The sequence below is a fragment of the Lampetra planeri genome, chromosome 57 (genome assembly GCF_965212315.1).
Source record: "Lampetra planeri chromosome 57, kcLamPlan1.2.h2, whole genome shotgun sequence".
Classification (NCBI taxonomy): domain Eukaryota; kingdom Metazoa; phylum Chordata; class Hyperoartia; order Petromyzontiformes; family Petromyzontidae; genus Lampetra; species Lampetra planeri.
This window is the reverse complement of record NC_136163.1, coordinates 6,746,962-6,772,704: the sequence shown is the minus strand read 5'-3', so window position 1 is coordinate 6,772,704 and position 25,743 is coordinate 6,746,962. Positions and strand designations below refer to the sequence as shown.

At 53.1% G+C, this 25,743-nt stretch overlaps 1 protein-coding gene across 3 annotated transcripts in view; it reads left to right on the top strand.

The window, feature by feature from the left end:
* The first annotated feature begins 245 nt into the window (after window positions 1-245).
* ZZEF1 (zinc finger ZZ-type and EF-hand domain containing 1) overlaps window positions 246-25,743 on the top strand; it is a 47,691-nt gene continuing 22,193 nt past the window's right edge. Inside the window, exons 1-27 of one of the 3 annotated variants that reach the window (XM_078618454.1) lie at window positions 246-754; window positions 3,341-3,485; window positions 4,371-4,592; window positions 4,974-5,190; window positions 5,870-6,066; window positions 6,363-6,573; window positions 8,583-8,699; window positions 9,498-9,676; window positions 10,415-10,513; window positions 11,676-11,767; window positions 11,926-12,089; window positions 12,855-12,963; window positions 13,731-13,928; window positions 14,753-14,847; window positions 15,399-15,547; window positions 15,697-15,872; window positions 16,480-16,556; window positions 17,456-17,567; window positions 18,703-18,850; window positions 20,022-20,149; window positions 20,985-21,104; window positions 21,509-21,657; window positions 22,539-22,620; window positions 23,090-23,288; window positions 23,607-23,704; window positions 24,524-24,746; window positions 25,396-25,478. In XM_078618454.1, the coding sequence (XP_078474580.1) occupies window positions 356-754; window positions 3,341-3,485; window positions 4,371-4,592; window positions 4,974-5,190; window positions 5,870-6,066; window positions 6,363-6,573; window positions 8,583-8,699; window positions 9,498-9,676; window positions 10,415-10,513; window positions 11,676-11,767; window positions 11,926-12,089; window positions 12,855-12,963; window positions 13,731-13,928; window positions 14,753-14,847; window positions 15,399-15,547; window positions 15,697-15,872; window positions 16,480-16,556; window positions 17,456-17,567; window positions 18,703-18,850; window positions 20,022-20,149; window positions 20,985-21,104; window positions 21,509-21,657; window positions 22,539-22,620; window positions 23,090-23,288; window positions 23,607-23,704; window positions 24,524-24,746; window positions 25,396-25,478 (4,188 nt within the window). In that variant the 5' untranslated portion in view covers window positions 246-355. Of the gene's footprint in view, window positions 755-3,340; window positions 3,486-4,370; window positions 4,593-4,973; window positions 5,191-5,869; window positions 6,067-6,362; window positions 6,574-8,582; window positions 8,700-9,497; window positions 9,677-10,414; window positions 10,514-11,675; window positions 11,768-11,925; window positions 12,090-12,854; window positions 12,964-13,730; window positions 13,929-14,752; window positions 14,848-15,398; window positions 15,548-15,696; window positions 15,873-16,479; window positions 16,557-17,455; window positions 17,568-18,702; window positions 18,851-20,021; window positions 20,150-20,984; window positions 21,105-21,508; window positions 21,658-22,538; window positions 22,621-23,089; window positions 23,289-23,603; window positions 23,705-24,523; window positions 24,747-25,395; window positions 25,479-25,743 lie in introns of all 3 variants that reach the window. The other 2 variants (XM_078618453.1, XM_078618452.1) reach the window with 2 other exon arrangements.

Genomic DNA, 25,743 nt, shown 5'->3' with positions numbered 1-25,743 from the left:
TCCTGCAACTCCCGCGCCGCCCCCCACCCCTACTCAACATGGCCTCCACTGCTTCACTGCCTACTCATTGGCTGACTCCCCCACTCAACATGGCTGCCCCGGCGTCACCGCCTTCTAATTGCCTGAACCCCTTCCTTACCCAACATGGCCACCACAGATTCACCGCCTTCGCATTGGCTGACCGCAACCCCCACCCAACATGTCCACCGTGACGTCATGCCCCACACCAAACAAGACCTCCCCCCGCCCAACCCCGTGGGTTGGCCGCCGCCCGTCCGCGTCTGTCACTGAAACAGCGCGGCCGCCTTCGTCTCTCTCCCTCCGCTGTCTGCTCGCACGTCCCCCCCGTCCCATCATGGGCTCCTCAGAGAGCGCGCTTACCGCCCGCGCAGACAGCCGCCGTCCCCGCTGCCGCCGCAGCCGCCGCCGCTGCGGGTGGCAGCGCGGCCCGGGGCGATGGGGCGACGCGGCCGCCAAAAGCGAAGACGACGAGGCCGCCTCGCCCGGCGGCGGCTTCCCGGCACTGGACACGAACTCGGCCCGCCGGGCTCTGCGGCTGAAGGACGCGAGCGGCCTGCGAGGCGGGCGGTCCGTGTCGCAGCAGCTGCTGTTCGCGATAGGCCGCGAGTACGGCGTCCGCAACCTGCTGGACGAAGCCCTGGGACGTGGCCGCGTTGCCCTGCCGCTCCGGGAGATCCTCGGCCGCTGCAGGAGCGTGGAGCTGGACCGGGTGCAGATGAGGGACGTGGAAGAGGTGAGGGGTGGTGGTGGTGAGGGGTGGCGGCGGTGAGGGGTGGCGGCGGTGAGGGGTGGTGGTGAGAGAGAGAGGGAGACATTTGCCGTCACCGCCACGCTGTGGGTGGAGATGTTGATTGCCTCTCGTGGTGTACCAGAGGTCGTTGGCTCGATCCCAACCACGACGCCCGCTGCCGCTGCTGCTGCTCCACGTGTGTGGAGTTTGCGTGTTTGCTTCTCACCCCTTGGCCTTGTTTACAAACGTGCGTTTACGAGTATTTGGCTGCTATAAAGTTGCATGTGATAAGCCACTTTGTTGAGCTTGTCATTTGTCGCGCTACCTGGCAGAGGTGTGGACTCGAGTCATGCGACTTGGACTCGAGTCAGACTCGAGTCATGATTTTGATGACTTCAGACTCGACTTGGACTTGCCTCATCTTTGACTCGACTTGACTCGGGACTCGAGAGCAAAGACTTGAGACTTACTTGTGACTTGCATAACAATGACTTTGTCCCACCTCTGCTACCTGGTAACATTAAAATAGTTTAGTTCATCTCAAAATTCCGTGGGGATGCATGGGAAACTCATTTATGTCCCTCCACATTCAGAAACATGCATTGAGGTTATTTAGATGTTTTTGCTGCTATAAATGCCCAAATGACAGGCCACTTTAATGGGCTATCATTTATGGCCAGGGCGCTTCTGAAAAATAAGTTAATCGATGGTTTCGTGTTGTATTTGTTTGTGTTTTAGTGATTGATTTACCTTGTACTTTGTACTGCTATCATGTTTTGCATGATAGTAGTACAAAGTAACGTTCTTCACCGCCCCTACTGGACATCTGTAGAAAAGAGCTGTAGCTCATCGGATTCCTCCTCCTGCAGTATAAATCCATCTTCAGATTCTGACTTTCTCGTACTGGTAGGAACCACATGGTTCCACCAGCCCACAGGGGATTATTGTGTCCGTCCGTCGTGCATCCAAAAATGGGAGGGGTGGGGCTGGGTGGAGAGGGGAGAGTGGGGTGGGGCTGGGTGGGGAGGGGCTGGTCACCCCGTGGTGCCCTTATAAAACTCAACGTTTAACCTACTCACGCCGGCTTGTGCCCGCCCTCACAGTCGGGCATATTTGCGGAATACAGCACGCCGCCGTTGACCCTGGCCATTGACCGAGCAACCCAACGTTCCTACCAGCTCCCTCCGCAGGAATGTGTTTTCCTGACGCCAAGAGGACCCCCGCGGGGGCACTGAAGGGACCATCTGTCGCTTACGACGACCAAGGGGGGCACCTTTCACCTCCTGAAGATGGAGGGGTTGAATTGGGACGCTTGTCACTTCCAGGGTACTAAGAGGACCAAGCGGGGAGTGAGGGGACCTGGCAGGGGACTAAGCAAGCTAAGGGGCCCCCAAGGCAGTGAGAAAGGACTGGGGGGGGGGGGGTGTGGGCACCCAGGGTGATGTGAGGGACACGTGGATGAGAGGGATCGTGGCACCATTGGTTTCAGAAGAAGGCTATTGAGTTGGCGAGGAAGCTGCCACCCAGCACGTCGAACGAAACGTCAGCAGGCATCGTGCTGACCAACAACTTGGGGTACAACAGCAGCAACAACAACAACAACACGAAAGCACGTCTGAGAGCTCCACAGGAGCGCAACTGTGAATGCCTACGCAGCAGGCTCAAACTAATTGTGGGTGCAGTTTCCTTCGATGGTTATTTTCAGTCGGCGCAAGTCAAACGAGTTAATTAAATGTTACCCAATGCCCTCGGGTTGTGGGCGAGGAGGCTGTGACGTGCCGAGACCGAGGAAGCACGCCCTGCCACCTTTGGCCATGCGTAGCGCGTGCAGCGGTTGTTTCGAATCAACCTGGAAATCATTCATCCAGTCTCGGTCAGGTCGCGGAAACTCATCAGGATTTTTGAGCCTCGTTGGTATTGAGACGAGATTCGGGCACGTTCATGGTGATTTGTCAGATATTTATGAATGTGAAGTTAATCTTTTTAAAAAGTTATAATTTTGAAACGAAAATAAGGTGGTGCCTGTGTGGTCCGACTGGTCTGAGACCCTGAGCCTGCTTTGCTGAGCAGCTGGATTTGAATCGGGGTTTAAGCCACCCTTGACTGCCAGGTTCTCAAGATGTTATCAGCCTGATCACCAATAACTAATATAAAGACCCATAGTTGTGATTACACTTGGTTCTCATTAGGTGTAATGTGCGGGGGGCATGGGAGAGGACAGGGCAATATGATAATGTTGCAAGAGAGCAACACCGCCATACAGCCCGAGGCAAAGCAACTGGGGCCCAGCATCAACAAAAACCACAACAACCCCAATGACCCCGAGGGCAGCAGCAGTGACCCCGAGGACAGCACCAGTAACCCCCAGGGCAGTCTTTGGGGCACTGGCGCCTCCTTCACCAATTAGTCCCAAGGCATCTTAATCTCATGAAGGATTGGGGCCTATCCACCAATGATTACCAGGTCATCCATGTGGGGCGAGGGCACTTCACCAATGAGGCCCAGGGCTGTGTTAGAGGGGGGGTAGTTTCTGCGTCTTGGGTGTGAGCGCTGTGGGTAACGGAGCCATGTCTCTTTGTGCCCACGCAGGCGTTGAGCAGCTTTGACCTGGAGCTGGAGGGACGCGTGGACATACAGGCCCTGTACGGGGCCATGATGCTGGCGTACGAGACGACGTCGCTGGGGGAGAAGGAGCGTGCCATTGCCATGCTGAGCCGCGCCACCTTCTCCACCGGTGGGCGCTGTGCCCAGGGACGATGGTCGTTAAAGAGTTGTTGATAAGTCGATACTGTAATTGGTTTCGTACTCGAATATCGAATGGTGAGTCACCGGAGCGATTATCATATCGGAGTGCACAAGGAAGTAATGCACCGATTGGCACGCACAGTCTCTTACAGGGCTGGATTTTTATAATTAGACATTTTGAGCATTGTAATCGTCAGCCATGATCAAACCACTTAGAGTCCTGCGAAATCAAAATCCATCTCCCTTCTCTACAGGAGCTTATCTCATTGCTCCATATGTGCTGTGGATGTCATCTCGGGCACGGGCCATCATTACTTTTAGGCATGACACGTCCCGCCCTAGCACACACTCACTTTTGATTACGCACGGATTCTGTAACCCATCCCAACATGTGTTAGTCCTAGGAAGTGTTTAATTAGAATGACTGAAGCTGACGGGTGGCTGTCAGCACAAAGTATTTTTGCATTTTATCCAAAAGTATGTTAACCCGCGTTTACAATTTTTTAGACAACCTTTTGATCAGTTTGTCCAGTTTTCTATTGGATAAGCTCCAAATAGAAATACAATTTTTATTTTACGAAAAAGTGAATTGATGTTCGATCATCTTCAAGAGAATTATCATAAGCCCACCCCCTGCCCCACCACCACTTCAGGATGGCAGACAGACGGACAGAGCGAATGCAATGACACTTTAAACCTTCCTTGGAATGCGTTAAAAACAAAGAACATTCGTTTGACGGTGGCATGTTGTGGCGTGGCAAGGGTGTGTGACGTGCTCTGTCGATGGCGCAGAATTACACGGTGCGGGTTCGTCCGGCGCGGTGCGAGTGCATCTGTCGTCGCGTGACGCCCGCCATTATTACGCCACCCTCAGGCCTAGTGGACGTGTACGGGAAGGACTGCACCACCACGTTCCGGGAGGAGCTGGTGGGGCGCATGGCGCAGGCCCTGTGGCAGCACCGCGTGCCCGGCGACCACGTGGCTCCCCGCGGCCCTGGCTCTCAGTGGGCCCCGGCCACGGCCGCCGAGACGCTGTGGCTCGTGCGCTCCACGCTGGTGCAGGAGACCTTGGCGCAGGCCGAACTCGACCAGGCCGGTAGGAGACCGAGTTGTCGTGGCGGTGGCCAGGGTACCCGGGACACCGCCACTGAACTCCTGCCACACCATACAACATGTGTAGGTGGTGTCAGCCACGCCGTATGTTTACATGGCCCCAAGCCGCATCACACTACTGATCGCCAACCGCACGGCACATTAGGGTTAAAACATTTCTTACCACAACGACGGCCACGCCGCTGAACATTGGCCACACCACAGCTTTGGGTGACATTTGTCACGCTACACTTACTGAACTCCCACCGCTTCACATGTTGAGGTGGCCCCAGCCAGAGCACCCTACTGTACAACTTAATCTGCAACCACACATTTAGACGAATCAAGACACCTCTGCACACTCCGCACCGCCCGTGCCCCACAGAGGACGATGCTTGGGCCAAGTTAATGGAAGGGGACGGTGACCCTAGCGCCGACGATGATGATGCTTTCACCGCTGGCGCTGGGAGGAGGAGAGGGAGGAGGCTGCTGACCCAGTGCTTCAGCCGCCTGGAGGCTTCGTGCAACAACTTGACACTGGACAACCTGACGGATGGGACACTGCAGACCTTTTGGAAGACTGAGCATAGCTTATCCATCGGGTACGTGATGGCGATGCTGGTTATGTTCGTTTTAGTTTTTGCGTTCCTGGTAAACCGCATGAATGAAAAAACTGTTTGTCGCACGTACAGAAATGTGTCGAGCACCAAATGTGACGTGTTCACCTCGTTAACTGAGGAATAAAGGTGGCTGCCACCACCACCACCTCTGTCCATCCGGTAGCATAAATGAGAGTGGTGGGGTGAAGTGTGGGTGCACCCACCTCGTTTCACACGTCCGGCCAGCGTGGAAGAGTGGGGAACATGAACAAGCAATTGCAGGACTGCACTTTAAACTTTACGGAGTCGACTTAAACAGCTAATTGTTTCAACTTAAGTAGCTTTAGTGCTCATTGTGTGTGCGGAGCAGTGGCATAGTGGTTAGCGTGCTATGTTACCAACCCAGCTTCCCGAGTTCATTTCCCTGCCACGGCTGGTGATTGATCTAAACTGATCCTAAGCCTCAAACTTCAATGAGTACCTGGTGTGGTGTGCCAACGTCAGAATTGGGGAAACAAGGCGAGGGAGCGTGGCGGGGGGGGGAGGTGGCCACACCGTTTCCTCGTGCGCCATCCGGGCCTTCGTAGGTGCCCGCCAGCAGCACTTGCCCCACCAGTCAGTGTAGGCTAAGCAGGGGATCTTTGTCTCTTACCTTTTGTACTTGTACACGATCACCCGGCAGGATGTGGCCGTGGCCCGGTGTGGTGATCACGCGCCTGGCCATCGGCGTGGTGGCAAGCGACGGCTCCAGCATACCGGCCAAAGTGGAGGTGCTGGCGGGAAGACCGGGGCGCCTGGAGCCCATCACCTCCACGCTCGTCCCCTTTGCCAGCACGGGCTACGTGGAGTTGTTGCAGGGGAAGGAAATCACCGCAGAGGGTGGGTGGCGTGCAGCGGTGGGGCAGGCGAGCGGGGGGCGGTAGTGCAGAGCAGAAGAGTGGTTGTAGTGGAGGGGGGAGTGGGAGAGAGGGGGAAGGAGGACCGGGCATTTGTTTTTTTGGCAGAATGTCAGCAGAGCAGTGCGAACTTTCATGGTAGAAATGACCCAAGTAAGAGGATATCACCTCCTCCGTGTCCCTCCCCCATGTGTCTCCCCCCCCCGTCTGCCACCCGTGTTTCTCCCCCATGTGTCCGCCCGTGTCTCCCCCCTGTGCATCTCCCCCTTGTCTCAGCAGTGGTGAAGCTGGAGATAGTGCAGAACTCATTCCCGGAGGGCCGCATGAGGGTGCGAGGGCTGCTGGTGGGGGGCCACATGGGGGGACCGGGCCCCCTCTCCAAGGCCATCGAGGCTGTGACAGCACACTGTGTGGTCACGCTGGCCCTTCAGGCGTCGCAGAGCGCCGAACAGAGCATTGACGCTGCCCACGCACTTGCCACCCAGCTCCGGTGAGCGTGGTGTCACGCACAAACACTCGCCACACGGCTAAGGTGAAGGTGATGGGTGTGGCGAGTGTCAATGTGGTGAGTGTCGCGTCTGTAGTTAAGACACTCGGTACTGCCCATGTTCAGCCACTACTTTCAAGTCAAGATGATATCTTGAGCCTACTTACGTTTTCTAATCCACGTGTGACCATTTTTTGTGCCTCACTGTAATTTTTACTTGAATTCTGTCTCTATTTATTTATTTACCTCTGTTTAATATCTACTTTGCAATATATTAGTGGCTTCGGAAATAACTATTGATCAGTATGTACAAGCCAACACTGCCAAGGTTGCCATCAGCTCAGGCATTCTGGCTGCTAATTCCCTTGGCAGACACGAGCCTGGAAGCCAAAGCAGAGCGCATGTGCTTGTATGTGCATACACATGCATACACATACATACGTGGTTAACGCATGTATGTGCATATGCATGCATACACATGCATACACATGCATACGTGGTTAACGCATGCATGTGCATACACATGCATACACATGCATACACCTACATACGTGGTTAACGCATGTATGTGCATACACATGCATACACATGCATACACATGCATACGTGGTTAACGCATGTATGTGCATACACATGCATACACATGCATACACATGCATACGTGGTTAACGCATGCATGTGCATACACATGCATACGCGGTTAGCGCGCTGCGCTACGAACCCGGGGTCCTGAGTTCAATTCTCGCTCATAGCCAACACCAGTGACGATTATCTGAACTGGTCCTGGGCCTCCCCTAGGTCGACTCAGCCTTAAATTAGTACCTTGTGCGTTGTTTAAACATCGCCACTGGGGAGGCAAAGGAGGCCGGGCGTGTTGTTGACCACCCACCCCCTCGTGTGCCGTTGCTGGCCTTTATAGGTGCTCGCTAACACCACTTGCCCCAACAGTCTGTTCAGGCTATAGGGGGGATCTTTGTCTTTTTATGTGCACCGATGGCACTTGTTTCATGTGGACTGGGATCAGAACCGTGAAATCGAGGTGTACAAGCAGAGGGTGGAAGAGCGCTTTTTTGGCAAACTGAACTTAGTAATGAAAACAGATTGTTCGGTGATGCTGCTGCTGTTGCTGCGTTGGCGGTGGTGCACAAACGCAGTTGACAAAAACGCTCAACACATCTGTCAGTAACACAGTTTCTATCGCCTCAAAAGGGAAAAAATATATGTACACAAAACCTTGCTCATTGCAGGGGTTACGTTCTTGAGAATGGCTCAATCGGAAAATATGCGATCTGCAATGTCAAAGGCATGTGGGGGAAATCATGGTTCATAATAGGATTACCGCCTCCTTAATTGGTGAGTCTATGCGTCTCTTTGTAAGTCTGTGGGTCTCTGGAAGTATACGAGACTGTAAGTCATTGGATCTCTGTGTAAGTCTATGAATCGCAGTGTCAGGTGATGGGTCTCTACATAAGTCCAATGGCATCATGAGTCGGAGTTTATTTGAGTTTTAGTTTATTTAATTTGTTACGTGGATGATGGTGCCGTTTAGACAGTTGCCCAGCTATTTTACGATGGAGATGTGTGGAGCGTGAGCACAGCAGCAGCAACAAAAACAAAATAGAATAACGTCAACATTCCTGATAACGAGTCCCGGGTCTTAAGGAATGTTGCACAAAAAACAAAAGAAGCTGTTTTAACGGTCGTAAATGAAACACTCGTGAATGGGGAAAAAGGCAATGTGCTAATGTAATGAGAGCAAGAGGCAGCAGAAAAACAAGTTCGGTACAGGGGCTTGCAAGCTGCGTGTGGGGTTGTTCAGGGACCAACAAAAGGAAGAGTGACAAATTAAATTTGTACTTAATAATATGTCACGAACAAACGGATGATTTTTTTGTCTATGATTGAGGAGGCACTTCTAAGTGGTACTTGGGATAATTGCTGGATTTGTTTAAGAGGAAGTTTATGATGAAGGCAGCCCAGCGATGGCTCCCCTTGGTGCGTGTGTCGCTCAGCTCGGCGCTGCGGCAGCTGCCTCCGCTCGCGCTGCTGCCGGCCATGGACCTTGCGCCAGGCGACGCCGTGGCTTCCGCTCTGCACCGACTCGGCGAGCTGCTCGGCACGTTACACAGGTGACCCTGGTGCTGGTGGTGGTGCTGGTCATCGTGGCGCTGGTCGTGCTGGTGATGGTGTTGATGGTGGTGATGTTTCTGCTTCTGCTGGTGCTGGTGGTGCTGGTCATCGTGGCGCTGGTCGTGCTGGTGATGGTGTTGATGGTGGTGATGTTTCTGCTTCTGCTGGTGCTGGTGGTGCTGGTCATCGTGGTGGTGGTCGTGCTGGTGATGGTGTTGATGGTGGTGATGTTTCTGCTGCTGCTGGTGATGGTGGTGCTGGTCATTGTGGCGCTGGTCGTGCTGGTGATGGTGTTGATGGTGGTGATGTTTCTGCTGGTGCTGGTGGTGCTGGTGGTGCTGGTCATCGTGGCGCTGGTCGTGCTGGTGATGGTGTTGATGGTGGTGATGTTTCTGCTGGTGGTGCTGGTCATTGTGGCGCTGGTCGTGCTGGTGATGGTGTTGATGGTGGTGATGTTTCTGCTGCTGCTGGTGATGGTAGTGATGCTGCTGATGGCGACGATGAATCTGCTTCTACTGCTGCTGCTGTTGGTTATGAAGACTGACACCACTTACACTGCTGCTCGTTCAGCTGCTGTTGATGACGATGATGAGACTGCCCTTGCTGATGATGATGACAACGATGATGAATCTCCTTCTCCCACTGTTGCTCGTGCTGCTGCCGATGGCAATGATGATGACAACAATGAACCTGCTCCGACTGCTGCCGGTGATGATGATAATGACGATGACGAGGGCATCGCCGCCGCTGGTGCTGCCGGCACCGCTGACCCGTGTCCCGCCGCGGTGTCCCCGCAGGCGCCGTCCCGACGGGGAGGTGAAGCTGGATGTGTTGGCGCTGGCGCTGGCGCGTGGCAACGTGGCCCATGCGCTGCAGGGACTGGCGCTTGTGGTGCAGAGCGAGCGCCAGGAGTTGGACGCGGGGTGGGCGCTCACGGCGCTGCGCTCCGCGTTGGCCGGGCACACTCGTCGCGTCTGTGGGTGCTTCACATCGTCATCACCGTCATCGTCATCACCGTCATCGTCATCATCCTTGTCATTATCACCGTCATCATCGTGATCATTGTCATCACCATCATTGTCATCCTTATCACCAATATCTTCATGATCATTACCTACCACCATCAGCAATCGTCATTATCACCGGCATCGTCATTTATAATTTTCACAACCATTATCATTACCAACATCGTGGTCATTGTTGTCATTATCATCCTTATGACAGCATTGTTATCATCATTATAATTATCACTATGGCTGTGATGCCGCATAGAAACACAACAATCTTAGTATTATTGTTATGTGTGTGCTGGTGAGTATATAGTATATTTGTGTGGTGTATGCTAGTGTGTGACGATGGTTGTTGTTGTTGTTTTAGTTGTTACAGGGGAGCGGCAGTGTTGCGTTTTAGCGCACTGCGCTACAAACTCAGCAAACTAAGTCCGATTCCCGCTCATGGCCAACATCGGTAATCAATTATCCATTCCTCAACCGGTCTTGTGACTCCCCTAGATCGACTCAGCCTTAAATGAGGACCTGATGTTGTGTGTAAACATCGCCCGCTGGGGAGACAAAGGCGGCCATACGTGGTGCTGGCCACACCTCCCCCTCATGTGCCGTACCGACCGCCATAGGTGCCTGCTGACGGCACTTGCCCCAAACAGCCTGTTGAGGCTCTAGGGGTGAACTTTGTCTGTGTTTGTTGTGTGTTACAGGCAACCCCCTGCCTCTACGGCTGCTTTGCTGGTCATTTGGGGACAGTGGCCCGATCTCAGACACCGACGACCTCCTCATCGGACCTCTCAACGTCGGAGGTGTCGCACTGACGCACAAAACGATCAATATCATCAGAATCGTCTCTTGAGTTCTCACCTGCTTGACATAAATACATGTGACTCGATCATCATCGTCATTATCATCATGATAATCGTCTGTAACAATACATGATTAATTGTTTATTTTTTTGGCATTAGGCCAATTAATGATCCGGCCAAATTCTGCCGTTAAGAACCCTTCACCCCCTGACACTGCCTAACCAATACAATTGCCACCTTGTGTACAAGCATTTAAATCACGGCTCACTCGCTGGCAGAGTTGAAGAACAATTCTCACAACCAAATTTATCAGCAATTAGATGCACGACATTTAGTTTGAAACTGTGTCAAACAGCATCTGGACGAGATCCAGGAAGTCAGAATAGCAAACCAGGAAGTCGGAATAACAGTGTCACCTGACCTGGCTTCTTACATAAAAAAATATGAAACAAAATAAATTGACATCACCAGGACAGCCAATCCTATTTAAACTAGATCTTAACCTTTACACATTAATTCTAATTTATCTCAGCCAATGATACGTGGACTTCCCCATACCTCAATTATGAGTCGTAATAGTGGCTGCTGAACGCCTACTAACTGTGTTAGGTAATGATACATTCACTGTGTAGCTCCAGAAAGTTTGGGGCGGCTGCAATTCTCCAATCCCCTCTCTGTGGGATCGTAATGGCATTCAGCCCCTGGGGCACACGGTCATTCTCACACTGACCTCTGATGATGGTCATTCTGATGATGCTGCTGGTCCTGATGATGATGGTGATGATGTTGCTGGTCATGCTACTGCTGCTGGTGCTTCTGCTGGAACTGCTGCACCCCCCATTAACACGTTTGGCTACGTACGGTGCGGAAAAAATGTAAAACATATATCCATGCTGCTGGTGCTACTGCTGCTGGCACTAATGATGATGCCTCTACTGCTCGTGATGATGTTGCAGATGCTGGCGCTGTTTCTACTATTGCTGGTGATGCTCCTGCTGGTGCTGGTTCTGGAGATCGAGCTGTGATAATGATGCTGGTGATGTTTGATGCTGGTGATGTTTGATGCTACTGACAATCCTGCTGCTGTGCTGCTGCTAGTGGCAGTGACACTGGCGGTGCTTCTGCTGGTGCTGACACCTCGTGTGCCGTCCTGCCCGTGCAGCGCTGCAGGCAGGCGAGCAGGACATGGCAGCCACAGTGCTGCTCGCCGCTCCTCAGGGCTTCAGGGCGCAGGCCGTGCGCCTGCACGTCCAGGTGGGAGCAGCCAATCATCATCCGCCGTGACCTATCAATTGCCGGACGAAGGCTTGGCATGGGGTGTGACGCGTTGCGTGGTGTGTTGCGTGGCGCGGCACCGCGTCTGGTGCGTTGTGGCGCGGTTTGCGGTGTGGTGGTGCGCTGCGGTGCGTCAGATCACGGCCAACGACTACGGCTACCCGGGGCTGTGCCTGGTGTTTGCGCTCGACGGTGTGGACGGCCCTGACGGCAGCCCGCTCTCGGCCGCGGAGCTGCTGCAGCGCTACTCGGAGTGCGACGCGTGGAAGCCCACCGCCGTGACGGACGCCTCCAGCAAGAGGTGCGACGCTGGGAATTGTGTGGCTTTTTAGTACGGGTATTACTACCCACAATCCACCTGTGTTGGTCGATTGTAGATGTGCTGTGTCGTGGCGATTCTTCGATGTATTTTTTGATGTAAAATCTGTAAAAAGTGTATCACCTATTTATTTACCCCCTACTACTTGTGTGCCCCTATAGTCCTGCCACCTGTCTACAGCTGCGTGTGTACCCCTATATCCCGATCGTGAACACTGGTTGAGACCAAGCGAAACTGCTTCGTAACCCGACGTGAACACTGCCATGAAGTGAATTGTCTCGCCCCTCGAGCTTCCACGTGTAGTATTCATAATTGAGTACAATTGGTCTTCGCGCCGTTCTTGTATCGGACGGCTCTGATGAAGGAAGCCGCTGTGTTTTCACAGACAAAAGCTGTAGTAGTTTGCGGGGCGAATTTTTTAATTTGGCAAATTTGAACCATGATGCCGGCACAACGGGCGACTTTCCGAACGACGTCACGGACATCATTCACGTCCACCAAGAAGCAGTATTAACCAAGGCGGGCTGCCAGATCCGAATGGCGAACCTCTGCTACGAGCGGCAAGCACCTCCGCTAGTACGGTTGGCTGCGTATGGTGCTAAAGAAGTTTAACATGCATACGTACTCGGAACGCGCCAACGCTGGGCCATGGAGGGTACGAGTACCGCAGGCTGGGAACTGCCGGTCCGTACGACTACGCGGGGGCGATCGTTGTCTATCGGTGTGTGCGCGCGTGCCGTGTTTCAGGGAGCAAGGCGTGTGGCCGTACAGTGATCTGATTGGCTGGACCGTGGTGCGAGATTCCTTCACCGACTCTGACATATACGTGGAGCTGGAGATGCCCCTACCCAAGAAGGTGCAATCATCGTCATCGTCATTGTCATCATCATCGTCATTGTCATCATCATCGTCATTGTCATTGTCGTCATTGTCGTCATCGTCCGTGCTCAACCCCACCGCTGGGTGAAGGCCTCTCCTAGCCTTGTCAGAATCTTAATCTAGCAGCTGCACACGAGCTGATTTCATTGCTCCATCTCCGTGATGGACGTCCTCTCTGGCCCCTCCCCCACCCCCCTTTGGCTGCCACTCCCACATTAGTCTCAACCCCACCGGTCATCATCCAGGCTATCCATCGCGTGTTCTTCCAAAGCCTCGAACTAGGGCCCACATTTACCATAGAAGGTCCTTACCTATAAGCCTCTGGGAGTTCTCACAAGGGTTGGTTCAAGCAAGCCTGCCCCGGCTGATAAGACACTGAATATTGAAACTGGTCCAGAGTGTTTGCTGTTGAAGACATGGACTCGGAAGGCTGTGCGGCCTATGGGTTGTGTAAGTAAAAAAAACAGCTTTAATCTATTACGTGGATAGACAAATAAGGAGAGTAGGCGTGTATTGTCTGTGTATTCATTGTGTAGGTCAGAGGTCACTCGAGCTCTCAGAGGTAGCTCTGTGGTATCCGCTTACGTGGACTATCATCTTCACAGAATCTTATAAATATGTGGCACCGCTGTGAGATTTCCGAACAGATTCTTCATCTCACAATTCCACTCGAATAGCAGGAGCCACCCTTTGACCCTTATCCATGCTACCTACTCCCCTCTGCCCCCCCCCCCCTTTCCACAGTTCATCCTCATCAAGTACCTGTGCCCGCACGGTAGCACGGGGATCAAAGTTCAGGGGTCACGGCTCCACGGCTCCCTGAGGTCGGAGAGTGAGTGCTGGCCGCTGGGACCATCAGGCTGGGTGGACGGGAGGCCCCTACGGAGCGTCGAGCTCGTGGAGGCCACGCTGAGGTTCCTGCTGCTGGTTCAGGACGACCTGGTACCCGACTCATCCTCCGTTCCCCACGACATTTACACAAAGTGGTTTTTTGTTTTGTGACGCGACGCCGATGCCACAACCAACTAAAATAGTCACGCGGCAATTCCACGTCGAACTCGGTCCTCAAAAATGCCACGATAAGCGAAAACATTTTCCTGATAAATAATGTTAAGGGTGGGGTTGCCTTCTGGGCCAGAATTTCACATGAGTGACTTTTTAAGAATATGCTATGTGTGTGAGAGAGATAGGGAAGAGAAGATAAATATATCACATATAACGATTATTTTTATATATATATATAAAAATTATGAACGCAACAAAATGTCACTTTCCTGAGATGGTGGTGGTGGTTGCTTGTTGTGTTTCTGGGTGGAGTTGGAGGGGTGAGTGATGAGGCTACGCCACCGCTAACTCTATCCACTCCATGCGTATACCCTGAATTCCTGTATCGCTCAGCCGCACAGCTCACTAAAGTAGTTAGTTGTCGACCGCCCAGAAACTGCGTTATGACGGTGTGTGTTTCGTGTTATAATAGGGCATGCTTCGCGCTATAACGGTGTGCTCTCCGCGCCATAACAGTGGTGCGTTTCATGTTCATAACAGCATACGTTCCGCGTTATAATGGTGTGCGTTCCACGTTGTGCGAAAAGTGTTCCCGAATCGAAGAACCATGTCATAGCAAAAACGCTTTGTATGAAAACACGTTCAGCGAGAACTTGATTATTTAATTTGGTTATCCTCTCCCCGCGTCTTTCGTCCCTACGTCCTCCCTCCCCGCGTCTCCCTGCCCGTGTCCTCCTTCCACGTGTCTCGTCGCCGTGCAGGGCGCCATGAGTGAGCGTGACCCCTGCCCCTTCCTGGACGTGTCTGACCTCACGATTGAGCCCTTCTGGCTGCTCTACAGCAAGCTGCTGCCCAGGTGAGAACATTCACGGGTGATGTTCATCACAGGTGAGTTGTTATCAACGTCAGAAGCTGCGCAGCTGAGTTGATGCCCACCGCCCAAGCCTCGAACTATGGCTCACATTTACCATAGAAGGTCCTTGCCTATAAACATCTGTCGAGTTTTAATATCACGCTTTAGACATTTCCATTGCATCCAAATGCTCATAAAAGATGTGAATCTACCGGGAGCACGATTACGCATCCACACACTGCATGTGCGTAATACTGCTACTAACGATAAAACGTTTAAAAGAAAATGAAGATCCCTTTGCAACCTGTGCATTTAAGAACTATAGGTCGCTGCAAATTGCCTATCGCTCTAGAACTGCAGACAAACAAAACAAAGATCCTACGAATAGTGGCAGAAACATCCCATGCCTTCTGATACGGATGCTTTGTTTGGGGGTGTTGCCGGTGGCTCTGATGGGGCCACATGGGATTGTGCCACACCTGATGGTGCCACTTGCTCCTCCCTGTCTGTACCTATGTATGTTGCACTTCTTCTGCACCTTACGTTTGCCGTAGCCACTCCGCGGAGAGCACCGCAGCTCGCATCATCCTCCTCCGCCTCCTGCGCTGCCTGGGGCCCGTCCTGGCTACCCACGATCTCGCGGGGCCCGACAAAGGGGCGGCACGCGCCTGCCTTGCCGAGTTCTACCGGCACCTGTGCGACGGTGCGTCAGAGTTGAACGTCGATTCTCGCAGCCGAGTATGGCAAGCGGTTGGCCACGACGGTGTTTTGCTTGCAACTGCGCCGAGCATCTTGGTCACGGAATCCAGGCGGTGAAACGTTAATTATCGTTGCGCCTGTTCCTCCGCATAGCTGTGGACAAGGCGGCGCTGCCGCCTGGGACGCCGCAGGAGGAACTGGCGAGGAGGGAGGGGCCACTGACGGAGCTGCAGGCTGCGGAGCGGCGGCAGGAGGAGGAGACGCTGGGCGATGCCACCGCTGTTTTCTTCCCGGGGGACGAAGCGCGAGAGAAGCTCTTCACGATGCTGGTGCACACCGAACCCAGACTCGCACCCTGACCCTTGGCTCTTATCCTGAACCCCTAGTTCATACTCTAACCCCTATTCTATACGCTGACCTTAACACTTCGCTCTTCACCCTAATCTTCACCCCTAATGCCTAGCGCTTACAAGTATCCCAGACTCTAACCCGGGTGGTGACATGGCCTTGCCGTGTTGATCCCTTGTTGCAGAGTTTCACGGTTCGCAAGCAGCAGCCGCCCTGGTTATTACTGGGGGGTGTAATGACCGCGGTAGTAACGCTGTGTGCAGTCTGTTCCACGGCGGACGTGAGAGATCTCCTCGCGTCATCTGCAATAGTCGACCCGTTGTGTTCCTGCGTTCGGGACAACATTTTGAGAAGAAAAAAAATCACATCGCAAATAACTCAATTGAGACAATGCATAGCAATCGTCTGGCACGCTAATGTCCCAGCAGGCTGCTCTTGCGAATGAGACTCATCCTGGTCTCTTGAGTTCTCACCCGGACAAACAAAATAAGCTTCAAACTTTGAAACCCTAACGCAGGCTCTCAACCTCTAAGCCGGACCCTGACCCTCACCCAGAGTCTAACCCTCACCCTCCGTGTCGCTGTGCAGGGTGCCCCATCGCGGGACGAGGAGCGGCTGCCCAAGTCCGTGTCGCTCACCCTGAGCTCCCTCTGCAGTCGCTTCAGGTAGAGAGACGGAGGTGGACCAGGGCAGTACACACGGTACAGATGAGACGGTACAGATGAGATGGTGTGGATAGTCGAGATGAGACCCTACAGATAACAGACATTGCAAGACAGACAGAGCAAGAGGAACAAAATATTTGTGATGAGACATTAGAAACAAAATACAGTGGTCCATCGGTTAACGATATTAATTGGTTCCACGAAAACCATTGTTAATTGAATTTTTCATTAATCGAACATAGGAAATGCATATTAAAGGCGTAATTTGTTCCATGATTGGAAGTTGACCTTTTTCACCCTACAAACATAGTTTATAATAGTTAAACGTGCAATTTTAATAAATGAACGTTATAACAACATCTTTAAAGCATTAATATAAACATGTATAAATAATGAATAGAGCATAAAAAGCTGCATAAATATAAATGATGACCTTAGGCTAAGAAGATGGTTGACTTAAGGGGTTGATCGAGAGGTTGGGGTGGGAGAAAATAACTTTTTGGAAGGGGAGTCTGCTTCCATTAGAACCTCTGGAGTTAAAAAAAAACAATTAAGTATTCAAGAGAGCTTTTTCCATAATGCTAATAAAAGGGCGTCGCTGATTGGCTGAACTCTGCTGCCGAGTCCACTTAAGGAGCGCTCCGATTGGCCAAAATTGGCGGCCGCGTGATGTTGTAAACATCGTTAAAAAATGTATTGCTTATAGAAACAATGGGACCCTATGGGAGGCGGATCGGAAATTGAAATATCGTTAATCGATGGCATCGTAAACCGAGGGACTACCGTCAAATGGCAGAGAATCGATGCTTGAGTTGAGTCGCGACCTCGAGTTGCGATGGGGCGAGGGGTGGGGTGGATCGCCGTGCGATGATCCGTTCTTCCCGTCCTGCGCGGAGCAGCAGGTTCCCCGAGTTGCTCTGCCCACTGCCTCCCCCGGCGGCGACGCAGCCCCAACGCTCGGAGCCGCTGCTGAGGGTCATCCACACGCTCCTGGACCTCGCGCAGGCACAGGTGTGAGAGGTCACTCGCGGGGGTCGCGGGGGTCGTGAGGTCTGGGACTAACGACGCAACGGGGTGTACGGACTCGTGCGCTGATTGGTTGTCCAGCTCTCTCCGCGTATTGTTCCGCACGACGTCCAACGTTTCACTCCACCCTCCACGTACCGAACAACACATCAACTCTAAAACACAGCAGAGCCACACGGTGCAACTGAGAACCTACACAATAAAGCGATTGAGTCTGACTGACCGTCGGCCTGTTTGACTGACGACCCGACTCATTTACTATGTCTGACACTTTCTGATTGACTGAATGCCTGGCTGACTAGCCGAGTAACTCACGGCAATATGTTGATTGACTTTATGCTCTTATAAAGTGACTGTTGAAGTGTTGAGTGACGGTCTGACTGGCTTTCCATCTGACTTGCTGTTCGACTCACTGACTAACTGAGCAGCGGACCAACTATCCGACTGCTCTATTCTTGGACCGACCATCTGTGGACCGTCTAATTGGCTGACGTAACTTTACGTTCGAACCGCGCTTCTTGTACATCGCCGGGGTGGTAACGTCAGTGCCAAGCAGTCGCCCCTTTGATGAGGGGTTTCGTGGTTGGAGCCCAGTGGGCTGCCCTGGTTAATACCACGTTGCGTACTAGCCCTAAAATACTACGTGCAGTCTACTTTCACAGCAGCATGATAAGGAACCTGTGGCGTTATTGGAAAGAGAGTCGGCCATTGTGTGCCCGTGTCACAGTCCAGGTTTGCCAATTTAAAAATACACTCGTAAATGGGTTGGGGTTAATGACTCATTTGAGGTTATGCAAAGCAACATTGCTCCCCCCCCCTCCCTGGAAATCTACTGCAGACTACATCTGTGAAACAGCGCTTTCCTTTGTGATAGCCTTGAACTCTGAGAAAAGTGTGACTACCAAATAAAATGATTCGATATCTCGTAAATTAGAAAAAACCCAATATCAATCTTGATTTGAAGCTTTCGTGACTGCAGGAATCCATACTCTTTGGTTCTATTTTATCTTATTTCTAACTACGGGACTTTACCGAAAGACCCAATATCAACTTCGCCCCCTTTGCTGACCGACTCACTTGCTGGCTGGCGCTGTGCACACTTTGTTGTTGGGGCGTGCAGCAGGAGAGCGGGCGCCGCTGGCACGAGCCATCCGCCCTGCTGCAGCTGCTGGTGGAGGTGCAGCGCCAGCACATGAGCTGGTGCCACCTGGCGCTCAAGGGCGGAAACCAAGGGGTGGCCGATGTGGCCCGGGCTGTGATGCTGGCGTGTGAGCATAGCCTCTGCCTTGCTGGCGCCACCGCCTATACACAACACACTGACGCCGCTTGTGTCAACTATACACAACACACTGACGCCGCTTGTGCCAACTCTACACAACACACTGACGCTGCTTGTGTCAACTATACACAACACACTGACGCCGCTTGTGTCAACTCTACACAACACACTGACGCTGCTTGTGCCAACTCTACACAACACACTGACGCTGCTTGTGTCAACTATACACAACACACTGACGCTGCTTGTGTCAACTCTACACAACACACTGACGCTGCTTGTGTCAACTATACACAACACACTGACGCCGCTTGTGTCAACTCTACACAACACACTGACGCTGCTTGTGTCAACTATACACAACACACTGACGCTGCTTGTGTCAACTATACACAACACACTGACGCTGCTTGTGCCAACTCTACACAACACACTGACGCCGCTTGTGTCAACTCTACACAACACACTGACGCTCCTTGTGTCAACTATACACAACACACTGACGCTCCTTGTGTCAACTATACACGACACACTGACGCCGCTGGTGCCATCTATACACAACACACTGACGCTCCTTGTGTCAACTATACACAACACACTGACGCTCCTTGTGTCAACTATACACAACACACTGACGCTCCTTGTGTCAACTATACACAACACACTGACGCTCCTTGTGTCAACTATACACAACACACTGACGCCGCTTGTGCCATCTATACACAACACACTGACGCTGCTTGTGCCATCTATACAGCACACTATTTCAACCGGTCTTGGGCCTCCCCTAGATAAACTCGGCCTCAAATGAGTACCTGGTGCGGTGTTTAAACATCACCACGAGGGAGGCGAAGGCCGTTGTGCTGGCCACTCGCCGGCTCCTGTGCCGTGCCAGCCTTCATAGGTGCTACTCGCTCACAGCAAAGTCTGTTGTGGCTATACGGGGATCCTTTGTCTGTGTGACTGACATCACTGACAAGTGATATCTGAACTAATCCCAGGCCTCCCTCAAGGTAGACTCAGGCCGCCGGGCACGGGGTTTGCCACATCATCTCGTCATGCGCCGTTCTGGCCTTAATAAGCGCTCGTGAACAGCACTGCACTTGTCCCAACAGCTTGAGGAGGCTAAGTGGGGGATATTTTGTCTATGCTTGATGCAGACGTGAAGAGGCAGGTGGTGATGGCGGTGGCTTCCCTCACCGCCCTCGCTTCTTTGCCCTCGGACCGATTCGCGGACTCCGTGAGCCACCTCCAGCACTCGTTTGTTGCCGTGGCAACCAGGCACCTGGTGAGCAACACGATTGTCGTCCTCGTCATCATCGTCGTCATCATTATTATTGGCCACGATGGCCTCCCAAAGCCGTCGGAGTGGCGGCGCTCCATTGGTTAGTGCACTGCACTTCGCGCTGTGAACCTGGCAACATGAGTTTGATTCCCGGCCACGGCTAAGATCGGGTGGTGAGTGTTGTCTGATCCGGTCCTGTGCCCCCCCCCCCTCACCTTTCTCTAAAGACCCAATACAGGCGATCCCTAGCCTTGAGCCTCCACTCAGCTTATGGACCACAGCCCTAAACCGCGTCCTCTGCACAACCCATGGCAGCGGCAGACGCAGACACTTGGTGCACAGATGGAAATTTAAACTCTCCGGCAGTGTGCGGTGACTCTGGTCACCAGAGCACACCATGGAATAGATAACAACGACTCGGCGCCAAATTCACAAACACTGGAGAGGCATTCATCCAGCGGTGCACTCTGCTACTCCTGACCCATTTATCTGGCTCAACCACCTCAATGTAAAACCATATCTGTTGCTCTGCACCTACATCGGCCACATGAAGAAAGACAACTGACTAGCATAGTGAAGTTTAATAAGTTGTCACCGGTAATATTTCTTGAGCTTTTTTTTTTATACGCTCGTAGAGAAGAACGCAAGGCCCCAACCCTGCGCTGGATCGGCTCGGATGTGCCACGAGTGGAAAATGGGAAAGGAGAGATCGGGTCAATTGAGCGATCGGGCCAATTGAGTGAATGCCAGTCTACGACTCAAGTGATCGTGCGGTGGAAACGAGGTGGTCGCTGACCGGGTCATTGCGGTGTTTACAATTTCTGCCAAACTTTTGCAGCTCGCATTCCTGCTGGAGCTGGTGGATCTTGAATTCTCGTGCACGCTGCAGCAAGAGCTGATGCCGTTGGTCACCTGCCTGTTCGATCTGGCCAATCGGCACAAGGGATTCTTCAAGGAGGTACTCCTATGAGCACGGTTGGCTACATACGGTGCGAAAGAAGTTAAACATAGTACAGTAAAACCTTGGATTGCGAGCATAATTCGTTCCAGGAACGTGTTTGTAATCCAAAGCACTCGTATATCAGGTGTGATCACGTGACGCTCGGCAGACAAAGCGTATACACGTGCTACTCGTATTGCAAGACCTCGCTCGTTTATCAAATTTATTTGTATTTAAAAAAAATGCTCGTCATGCAAAACACTCGCAGACCAAGTTACTCGCAATCCAAGGTTTTACTGTACATGCATGGTGCTCCCTTGCCAGTTTAACTACCTCTTTGTCACCTTGTCTGTGTTCCCGTATCACCGTGTCCCTGTGTCTTGGCGTGCCTGTGTCCCCATGTCCCATTGTCCGTGTCTCAGTGTGAGGAGCAGGATGCTGGTGGTGGTGGCGGTGAGTCGATAGTGCTGGGCCGCTGGCTGGTGGAGTTCCCCACTAACGCCGCCACGTTCCTCTGCCCTGGCGCCCACTCCTTCACCATCGAATTCGACAAACACTCGCCCACGTATTGGTGCCAGACGCATCGCAACACGACACAACCCCACGGCACAACACGATAACATTGCCACACGGTAACACAACGCAGCACGACACCGCAACACAGCAACGGCATAACACTAACGTCACAACACGGCATAACACCGCAACACGGCAACTGCACAACACTATAATATTACCACACGGCAACACAACACGGCACGACACCACAACACAGCAACAGGACAACACCATCACAAAACCTCAACGTCACAACTTGGCACAACGGTGCAAAACCACAACAGCACGACACGCCGCGGTACGGCAACACCTCAACACCGACCCGTCTGCCATCGTGACTTCTAGCGTCGTATCCTGCCTGAGCCGCCCCCTGCTCTCAACCATGGGAATGGCGTCATTAACTTATAAAATTAAGTTGTTGTTGCTGCTGCATTGGCGTTGATGCGCAAGCACTACAAAGAAAGAAACGGAACACATTCGTCAATAACGCTGCATCATGATGAAGGGCTATTGCCCAAAACGTTGCCGGTTGCACATGTTTTTCTTTCAAGGCTGCACACACTGTTTTTGATGAAATAATTTTATTGTTTTGCATTAGCCTGCATGTTTTCCACATCATACTACATAAAAAAAAGTTTGCCTGGCTACCTGGCTTATTGGCTGGGACAGATGGCCGGGAAGGATAGCCGCATCCAAAGGACGTGTGCGGGTTCCTGGTACTAAATAATAATCATTAAAAAAATACTTTTGTAAGGACAAATGCAGCATTGGGAAGGCGTTACGGAATCCCCGGCGTGATTTTAGTCCTCGTTTTGGCTCTCTGCCACGGCGCTCGACCCGGCTGGGTCCGTAGGTAACTCGTCGCGACGCTCCGCCATCCGTGCCGTCACGCAGGAACAGTTGCATGGAGTTCATGGACGGCCACGGCGCGTATCTGCGCTTCTCCGACAATTACAACGAGGAGCAGCTGCTGATGGTGAGCAGAGCAAACACGCCGTTTCTGGGAGGCTCAACCTGAACACACAACCAGAATAATGGTGAATGAGGGCGACAGGTGGGTGCAACGTGGACGAGAGGCAGCGGGGAATGGAGCTCATGCATGAAGTGGTAAGATGGATGGGTGCTTTGGCTGGGCATGGTTGAGGGTAGGTGAAACGTGGTAGGGGCAGAGGTCTGGTGGCCGGATAGATGAGCTGATTGAGGAGCACAGCAGAGGACTGGGGGAGAGATGTGGTTAGGTGCACGTTCCCCACGCGTATTCAAAAAAATTATCCTGCACGGTATCCATTCCGCAGCCTGTGCTCCACCCTACAAATAGTTTATAGAAATGCTGCTTTTTGTGCATGGGTTATGAACCGTGGACCCTAAACCGTTTGTGACCCTTCCCATGTGACCTCTAACTCCCCCCTCACTGCCCCCCCCTCCCCTCCGCGGCAACTTCCAAGGGGGTGACGATGAAGTGCGGGCCCACGCTGGTCTTTCAGCAGCACGGCAGCGAGATGTACTACCGCTTCACGGTGACGGCTCGTGGGGCACCGCACCACCGGCCCGTGCCCTGGCTGCACGATCTGCACCTGCTGAGCCTGCGCCTGCTGGGCAGGTTGCACGGAGCGGAGGTCGCCACCACGGTGGAGAGGGCCCCAGGTTAGGGGCACCGCGTCCGGCACCGACGGGGGTCGGGGTCGCACGCGGGAACGGAATGTTCGCCGACCGCAGGGACGCAACGTCGATCGTCGCCGTTCGTACGGGCGTAGCACGGACGCTCACCAGTCGCGTGGACGTTCGCCACTCGCACAGACACCGTTCGCATCAACGCTCACAACTCGCAGACGTAGCATAGACGCTCGCCACAAGCATAGACACCACCCGCTCACCGCTCGCACGGACATAGCATGGACGCTCACCGCTCGCACGGACGCGACGTAGACGCTCACCCTTGTGTTGTGCATTTTTCCCCAGCAGCTGCCGGCGAGAGTGGGAAGCAGATGCCGTGCATGCTGGGAGCTCTGGGCGCGACGTACTGGTCGGAGGCGCTGCACCTCGCGGGAGTGGAATACACGGTGATCCTCGCACCCAGGGAGGAGGGTTCAAGTCTGCGTCAGGGCTGAATTGCCTTTCTATCGGGGGCAGTGGCGTGGCTTGGCAGTGGCGCTTTCCCCACTGGTTGCAGAGGATTCGCAGTTCGAACTGGGCAGACCGCCCTGGTTAATTGTGCCGGTCCATTTGCCGTAAAATACTACGCGCCATCTGTTTCGCAGCGCACACGTGAAAGACTCCGTAATGTAATTTGTAAACAGTTGCCTGCTGTGTATGTCGGCACAATGGTCTATATTTTTGCCAAATTGGAAAAAAAAAATCACCGAATTGAGATTACACGTGGCAACATCGCCGCCTACTGTGAGGCACTTGCCAGACGATATCTATGAAACACGACGGAGCCTTCCATCGCCTTGCGCTCTTTAGAATCGCGCAAAAAACAAACGTAACACATTTATATTAATCGTTAAAGGGAAGACACAGCCCAGAGAGGGATTGTGATCATTTCTTCCATGAGCAATGGGTTGCTGCTACGGTGGAATGGTTATCACGCCGGACTTGGAACCAAGAGGTCGCCGGTTCGATTCAATCTCCCGTCGCGGCAGTTGAAACAACGGTGCACGTTTCTCAAATCGCCCTCGCCACCCCGTTCCGCCCAGAAGCATGAGTGGGTTCACCACACTTGGGGTAAAGTGTGGGTACGTCCACCTCTTCCTCCTAAAACTACACGGCAATGGATTTATCTGGTTCCTGACTTTCAGAGACCCGTAATCGATTCTCAAAACTGTGTCCGGTTACCGATTGGCAACCCTCATCGTTACACCGCCCGGGTTTCACCGCAGGCCGCTCCGGCGGACAAGCAAGTTCACGAACTGCTGCTGGCGCTGGCGTCGGCACACGGCTCCAAGGCGGCGCTGGCGCTGCTTTCGGCGTGCGAGGGGGGTGCCGCTCGTGGTAGCGCTGGTGGTGCTGGCGCCACCGACACCATCGAGGTGGCCACGCGCGCCGTCCTCGCGGCGTTGCTGCATCACACGCGGCCGCTGCGGCAGCAGCTCACACTGTACGGTGAGAGCAGCGGCAGGAGCGGCGTTGACACGCGGGCACACGCGCGCGCACACGCGTGCACATACACACACGCGCACACACACGCGCACGGCCGGTCGGCCACATTTTTGGCGGGGTAGTGGATAAGGGGCGACCGATGATGGGGAAGGGTTGGAGGGAGGTAGAAGTCCATTTGTGTGTGGAGCTGTCCCCTATGCCAGTGAACTAGGAACGGCAGCTTTCTATTGGGCGGCGCCGGAATGATTCGCTTCATTGTGGCATTCAGTGGGAATGGTTTGAATCGGACAATGAGAGCCTGCGGCCCCATATTTAGGTTTTGTTTGATTCTGTCCTATATGTGTCCGAATGGATTCGGAATGCAAATAAATTATCAAATTATTAAAAATAGCCACTTTTGTATTTTATAAACTAATGTATGGAATCCATTTTTTCTCATTTTCACCACATTATTAAAACACATTTTTAGGGTGGGTCAAGGGTAAGGCTTGGGGTGTTAGGGAAGGAGCAGGCCCAAAATATCAAGCTTTTTATGTTGGGCCCAATATTTCTATAGCTGCCCGCAACGAGGCCACGGCTCGGTGACTCGGGCCCGAATCGCGTTTCTCCGAGTTGGCCATTCACGAGGCGCTTTGCCTCCCTGTGGTTGCAGCAGCGGGTGAGGTGGCGCCGGCGGCGGTTACCGAGGACCTGCGCTGGATTTATGCTCAAGCCCGCACCGTCCGGAGCTGGCTGGTAAGGAGAGGAGGGTGCAGGAAGGAATAACAGAGGGGGTGGGGGGGAGATCGGAGGGAGGGAGAGAGGGGAGATGGTGGGGGAGTGCAGGAGGAGGGAGGGTTCTGAGGGAGGGACGGTGGGAGGGTCACCTGGAGTTCAACCCAAGGGGTGAACATAGTGCAGGATCCCAGCATGCACTGCGTGTGGTGATGTAACTGTAGTCCCGGCTCCCAGCATGCATCGCACGTCATGACCAAGCCATTAAGCATATGTAACGATTTCC